Here is a 7,876-nt window from a genome sequence, read left to right on the forward strand (position 1 = left end):
CACACCAATGGTGGTAAATCATAAACTCCATATGGAAGGAGGGGAATTGGCAAACAAAGAAAGATACCAACGCTTGGTAGAAAAATTTATATCTCTCACACACTCGTCCAGACATTGCATATGCAGTAGGGCTAGTTAGCAAATTTATGCACCAACCCCAAGTCACTCACATGGAAGCAGTATGGAGAATTATTAGATGTCTCAAAGGGGCAACAGGTCATGAGGTTCTCTTTCAACCAAGCAAACACTTAAAAATCCAAGTATACAATGATGCGGACTGGGCAGGGGAAAGATGATGGAAGATCTACAACAAGGTACTTCACACTAGTTGGTGGAAATCTAGTTACATGGAGAAGTAAAAAACAAAAAGTAGTAGCATTATCTAGTGCCGAAGCAGAATTAAGAGGAATTGCACGGGGTGTGGCAGAAGTTCTATGGATACGTAAACTTATGACAGAAATTGGTTTTCTTCAAACCGAGGCCAACAAGATCATGTGTGACAACAAAGCTGCAATACATATTTTAGAAAATCCAGCTCAACATGATCGTACAAAACATGTGGAGGTTGATAGGAACATCATCAAAGAAAAGCTCGAAGCATGAATTATAGAACTACCATTCGTCCGATCAAAAGACCAACTAGCATGCATATTAACAAAGGCCGTCAACAGAAGAATATTCAGCAATTGTCTTGACAAATTAAGCATCGGAAGCCCCACACTCTAATCCTCTCCATCTATCTTCTAAACCGAAAATAAACAAACTCCAAACAAGATCCGAGATCTCGGTTCTTTAGCGCTAGCACTAAGAGATTGATCCAAGAATAGTTGTTGTTAGATCCGGCTTCTGAACCTACATAACATTCCAATATACTTTTTTGAAAAAATAGTAGTGTTTTTTGTATCACAAACTATACCTAGTAATGTTAGCGTAACAAGCCAAACTAATACTGATAGAACAACATCGATATGATATCGATATTTAGTTTCATAGTTTTCTATTGATGTAAAACAAATGACGATATCTTTTTGGTGTTATAGTTTTTTTATTCCTTAGACATCATCAAAAGTTGTTGCTAGAATAGCTAATAACAGACATAACATAACATTTAAAATTCATCATCATCCAATTGAATGTCCTTATACTTGAAGGAATATGCAACAATCGCACAGATGATAAGATTAACTGCGTTTAGCCCCGCCAGTGCCCAATAATATCGATCCAAACGACTTTTATTCGATGTATGCTGAAACCAGTTTCGATCATTGTTTGTCTCACTCACCTTCCCCACGACATAGACCGATAAAACACTAGCTACGCTTCCTAATCCTATGACAAACCTTTGCAAAAGCAATAGATACTTGTACCTCGATTCAGGAAGTTGGTGTTTTAAAAAACGTTTGATACTAGAATTTGTAAAACTATCAACAGCTCCAAGAAGTAGAAACTGTGGAAGCAGAGAAAATACACTCATTGGGATTCTCTCATTCGACTTGTCGACCAACCCATGATTCCTAATCACATGAAGTCTTTGAGTTTCCACTATTGCAGCAGTAATGCAACATAGTACAGACAAGCCCATCCCTACCGAAATCTGAGCTGGCGCGTAATATCTTTTTGAAATTGGGGCGCACTCCATTACAAGAACAAAAATACCATGGGATATGCTGGCAGAGGAAGTGTAAAAAAGTAAAAAGATGGGAATCTGGATTTTTATGCTTCCAAGTTTACGGTCCATGTGATTAGCTTGCTCAAGAAAGTAAGTGTTTCCTAGAGAAAGCGTTATTCCGGTCCCAATGAACGTTAGTAGCAATGGGACCATACGAATACCAGTCTTGGTGTCTTCTACTTCACGCAAGCTACACAATGTCCAGCTTTTCGACCTTGCCTGATCAGGATACTTAATAGCAGCCTTGTCTAACCACCTATACATGTTTCGTATCACATTTGCATTAAAATCTATATAAATTAAAAGAATGTTAGAGATACAATTTAAGGAAACATAAAACCTGAGACTGCTGGTGCTACGAGTATCATCGTCAGTATAGATCTGTGTAAAATTTTTTACTTGCTGAAAATCTTTACTTGCGGCAGCTACAAAAACTCGAATAGGAATTGTTAAAGGGCTCCCCTTTGGCTTACTATGTTTATACTGTGAAGATCCAGTTAAGAACAACACAGTTGCTATCGACGCACATATAGCTGGAAGCCCAAATCGGATTGACCATGGCTTTATATATGGGAATGCAATGCCACCGCATACATATACAAGCACCCCTATCAATAAAATCAACATTAGAGAAATGATTTTACCGATTCGATATAGAACTTTAACTCCAAATTCACGCAGGCTTTTACGTTCTTCATGCTCAGCTTTAGCTAGAGCTTCAGCATAAGCTTCATCTAAAGCTTCACCATAAACTTGAGCTTCAGCTTCAGCTTGAGCTCGAGCTTCAGCTTCAGCTCGAACTTCAGCTTCAGCTACTACTTCACCTCTAGCTTCAGCTTCGGCCAAAGCTTCTGCAAAAGCTCGCACTTCAGCTTCGGCTAGAGCTTCAGCATAAGCTTGTTCTTTGGCTTCAGCTTGAGCTTGAGCTACAGCTTCAGCTTTAGCTCGAGCTTCAACTCGAGCTTCATTTTGTATATCTATGAAGGATTCTAACGAGGCTTGCTGACCAGCCTGTCCGACTGCTATCAACGATATAGCAATATAAAACAGATCTTTTTGTGCATGCCCGACGCATTCCTCCTTGTAGTGGTGACACGGGCCGAAGATGGTTGGCGTTGACAAGGACAGTAATCCTAATCCCTGCATAACTTCATATTTAGAGTCAAGTCACATTATATGTTTTATTTTTAACATTATAGAAATAAATGGTATACACTTACAATACTGTAGCCAATGCTAGAGAGTGCAAGCGTATAGAAGTCACCCAAGAAGGTATCAGCAAAAAATGACAACGCAATTGCCAAAGCCGGTGTGATTCCATTAAAAATGTTTATGATACCAGCAGCATGTGAAGTGCTTAAATTCCATACATTTGTTAAATAGTTCACCATCACATACAAAACAAATCCAGATAACAAATCCGCCAATATAAGTGCTGCATTTCATAAAGGATAACATGAAATTTACTAAGAATATGAGTTGATAAGTTAAGTAGTGTTTTAACAAAATATGAGAACTAATTAACACAAAATTATAAATTTGCAAAAAGAATCCTAGACATTGAGGCAGAATGTAGTATATTCTGCTTAAGCATTTGATAAAATCTCCTACAATGTATACTCAAGAATTGAATAGATATCAACAACACATAAGTGGTAAACACACAATTTATCGGATAACTCCCAATCTTAAATATATATAAATGAAACTTTTAAAAGCTCAATGGTTGCTTCATGCATTCTCTCAAACCATCAGATTACTTTATTTGTAAATAGAGATTTCTCATGCATTTGATCCAAATTCACGAGGGTCTCACCAAACCCTGATAACCTTAAACAGGTTATAAAATCTTATTAAATTAAAAGGTAATCTCACTAAATATTTGATATGAAAATTCTATAAAATAGGGATATACTAAATATTAATATCATATTTTTTTTAAAAAATATATTATTTATAATTAACAAACAATTTTATAGTAAAAAAATAAGCGGGTCATGGATCTTACCAAACCCAGATGGCTTTTAAATCGGGTTATAAGATCTCATTTATTTGTGACTCTAAGTATATTATTAACTTCCTTAAAATAAATAAGATTAAAATCCAAAAAAATATATAAATATTAAAAATAAATAATGTAAGACAACCCCCGTAATACGGGTGGAAAAAAGCTAGTATTATTATTAATGATAATTAAAAGCTCAAAACTCAATTTCAACAAACTTTCTCATATAAATAATCCTAACTTGGTAAACATGTATCTATCATCTATATAATCACCCAAACTTGGTGTTATCTTAATGAAATCCGAGCATTGATTAAAATACATATATGGGAGATGTCATGTGGTCATTTGAACTAAAAGCTAGGGTTGTGTTTATATATATATATATACACACACACACTAGGTTAGAACCCGTATAATAAATATAAAGCGCGGTTTTCGTTATTCTTATTATAATAGTTTAGTAGAATTAAAAGGAAGTAACCAAATAACAATAATAATGTTTTATATATATTAATCAATAACTTATGGGAGTATCGTTATATATATAATTACAATTAGATAAATATAATAGCTCTAATCAACCATGATAAGAACTAATTAAATGAAATGTTAAAATACAATAATACAAATAAATCTCTAACTATAGTTTATCAAGACCAAGACATGAAGGCACTTAAAAAATTGTAGTTAATAACAGCTGTCTTGACTTTAAATATGGAGAAAGCAACAAATATTAATTGGTTCTACATCTTTTTAAATGACATCCTTAATATAATAAATAAAAAAAGATGTATGTGTTCTTTGGCATCTAACTAGACTATTTTAATGCCATTTAACATCTCTTTTGTTACTCAACTAGAGTATTCCATCTCGCTTCGCTGCGGTTTTTACTTTTACACATCTAAGAGCAAGTTTGTGACTTTCTACAGCTATTAGCAAAGTATTAACACCTAATAAGTAAAGATAATCCAAAATATACATTTCAAATCTCAAGGGATCAAATGTGTACAAGCCTAAAGTCTACTAATGTACATTTCAAATCTCAAGGGATCAAATGTGTACAAACACAAAGTCTACTAATGTATAGTCCAAATCTCAACGGACTAAATTTGCACAAATCTAAACTCTACCGTAGCATTTCACTTTCATTTAATATATGGTATAATGTTAAAAGTAACCTCAAAAGAATTATATCGCATTTCATATTGCACCAAAGAGAAATCAAAGAGGAACAAAACAATTATAAAAGACAATATATTATTAAACTTATTATTAGGTAGTGCATGAATTGTTGTGTATATTATAGAAATATTTAGTGTTATTCAAACTTGTTTTCCGGTACTTTTTGCCAGTTCAAAACAGGTTTTTTCTGCTTGCGAAAAATAGATGGTTTTGTTTGCTTGTAACCAGACTAGTGACTTTGGTGGTTCCCTGTTGTATGTTCTAGCTTTTAAAACATTGATTTTTATCTTAAATGGATCAAATATTGTTTATATAAAAATAATGTAAAGTTATAAATAAAACTATAAATGTTATATTAAAACAAAATATTATTTATTTAGAAATTTTGAACATGTATATATATATATATATATATAAAATTCATTATATCATATAATATATATTTATATAAACAATTTTAACACATTTTGTTGTATTAGATATTATGTCATCATTAGAATAAATTTATTTATTTCAACCCGTGTTGCACACGAGTTCCTAATCTATTTTAATTATATATAAAAAGGCTCCATATAAACGTACAAAAACGATTAAAAATAATTATGCATGCCATCATTGTAAATAAGGAAAATTGTATTTTAATAAATCAATTTGTTTTGTCATTGGCCAATAATAGCCTCAGCTGAGATGTGATTATTAGAATTCAATTTGTTTATATATAATAAGTAGTATAATAATCCTATTTTTTTAATAAATTAAAACTATTAAATAAGATACGACTTGATCAACAAGTTTGGTTCTTTTCTTAGGTGGCATTAATCTTAAGCATCGGATTCTAACCAAAACAAAAAAGTAATCGTTGTTATAATGACGTAATATCATTATTCATTGAATATATTTTATATAAAATGAAAATACCAGCTAGAGAATGTTAATAAAACGATTTTAAAATTTTGAAAGAAAGCATTTTAAATTCTTTATAGATTAAAAAATACATTTTTTTATTAGTTTATAAAAACATTTTTATTTTTCTAGTAACGTATTTTTAAATTTTTTTTTCTATAAAGAGAATAGTTTGCAAAAACTTCAGATGGTGGAATATGACAAATTTTGATATGATTTTATAGGAGAGTGGTTATGACAAGTAGAAAAAGGAGGTATGTTTAGGCAGACATAATTTGTTATTGTTAAATAGATCGAACTAATTGCTTCTGTCAACTTAGTTTAACTTTAGTTATGAGCAATTACCTGAAAGTCTTAAATACGTACGCCATTCTTCTGTGTGAACTGCATTTAGAGCAAAATAAATAAATATCTTATACTGATTTAGCAACTATGTAGCTGAATAAACGTCTATAATAAAAAATAAATAACAAGCCAAGTTAAATAATAGATTTTGCAATAATCGGATCTTCTTTGTTTTAAATAGTTATCAGCTGAAATGAATTAACCTATTCAAAATTTTAACTTCTTCATTAAAAATATCACCGACCTTTTTCTTTATAATTATAATATTTAATATTTAAAAAAGAGATAATATGATTTGCGTCCCAGTGTTTTATGGATAAGCACGCTACAACCCTAATTCTCAAAATGCGCATATTTAGTCCTCGTACTTTTTGGGAGCGCAAAAGTGCGCTTATGTCAGTTGACCGTGTGTTGACTAGGTAAATTACCATCATGCCCTTTAACAATAAAGTGAAATAACAATCATACCCTTTAATAATAATAATAATAATGAACCAAGTCTAGAACTTCCCACGGTCACTATCCAATCTTATCATCATCCTTATCTCCGATCCAATCTCATCGTCATCCCAAAATCCCAATCTTCTACTCTTTCTTACGTTCTTTCCTATTTTTGTGAAACTGAACTTCTCTTTCGTCTCTCATCATAGGTTTGAGATTCTCAAATGGGTGGATCTGGAGCGGTGGAGGTGTAGAAGAACAAACAGGAAGAAATGAAGATGTTCCAAGGATGGGGCTCCTTAACCGTTTCGAACTTTCGATCCTTAATTACGTGTTTAATGCTTGTCGAAAAACTTGAAGGTGGCCGGAGCTGGTGTCAAAAAAACACTGGGTTAGAGATGGAGAGACTTAAACCGCATATCTCATAAGCCACAATGAGTCAAACGAGAATTATTTGAAGTTAGGGGTAAAAGGACGATATTGTCCTTGATGTGGATGGAAAATCCGATGGTCAACACACGATCAACTAATGGGGGACTCACTATGGCCCGCCCGAAATCTACGAGACTCAATATCCGCATTTTGAGAATTGGGGATGCAACGTGTTTCCGCCCATAAAATACAAGGACACAAATCATATTTATCTTCTTAAAGAAATTTGAACAAACAGCTTTGAAAATATTTTTTTTGTCTCTATTACGATCCATACAAGAATACATATTGGCATTACATGTACATGACCAACATTTATAGTAGCGTGTATAAAATTTAATGAAAATGAGTTATATTTAAAATTTACATGACCAAAAAAATATCATATTATTTACGCAATTCAGTTTTAAATAGGATTTGTACCGAATTTGAAACAATATATCAGCCAATACGTATATATATTATTAAGTTATATATAATATATCACATATTATTGAAGAAACTGAGAGAAGAAAAACTGAAATGCCATTTAAATAACATTAGTTTGGATAAATCCGAACTGCATTAATTGATATAAATACTTTGACCTTAAAAAATGCATAAACCAATAACTTGTCATGGTTTTACACCTTTCAAGTGGCATTATTAATTTATAAATAAAATGGCTTGATAAACTTAGAAGACCCCTTCATGATCAAAACAATAGTTATACTGAGGGCAGTTTGATTATAAATTATTGTAACAAGTATACCAATCGAATAATACTCACTCTTATCTGGAATTGAGAATTTCATATACCATTTCTTCCTTAAGGTGCTACCTGCACACATGCAAATGTTTAAATCCAACTATAAGTATTTTTTTTAGAAGAACAAAATTGAAGTATATTGATTTAG

General features: G+C 32.1%; 1 protein-coding gene across 1 annotated transcript; it reads right to left on the reverse strand.

Annotated features, from left to right (window-relative positions):
• Nucleotides 1-1,108: 1,108 nt before the first annotated feature.
• On the reverse strand, nt 1,109-6,148 carry LOC143548108 (protein NRT1/ PTR FAMILY 5.5-like). Its single transcript, XM_077039361.1, has 4 exons — nt 6,108-6,148; nt 2,890-3,104; nt 2,010-2,809; nt 1,109-1,925 (listed from the first exon to the last, which is right to left on the reverse strand). The coding sequence occupies exons 2-4, from the start codon at nt 3,058-3,060 to the stop codon at nt 1,109-1,111; spliced, it is 1,788 nt and encodes a 595-aa protein (XP_076895476.1). The 5' UTR covers nt 3,061-3,104; nt 6,108-6,148.
• Between the last annotated feature and the right edge of the window lie 1,728 nt (nt 6,149-7,876).

Source organism: Bidens hawaiensis, unplaced genomic scaffold (assembly GCF_021521415.1).
Source record: "Bidens hawaiensis isolate Kalapana, Puna unplaced genomic scaffold, B.hawaiensis_p1.1 tig00014910_1, whole genome shotgun sequence".
Taxonomy (NCBI): Eukaryota; Viridiplantae; Streptophyta; class Magnoliopsida; order Asterales; family Asteraceae; genus Bidens; species Bidens hawaiensis.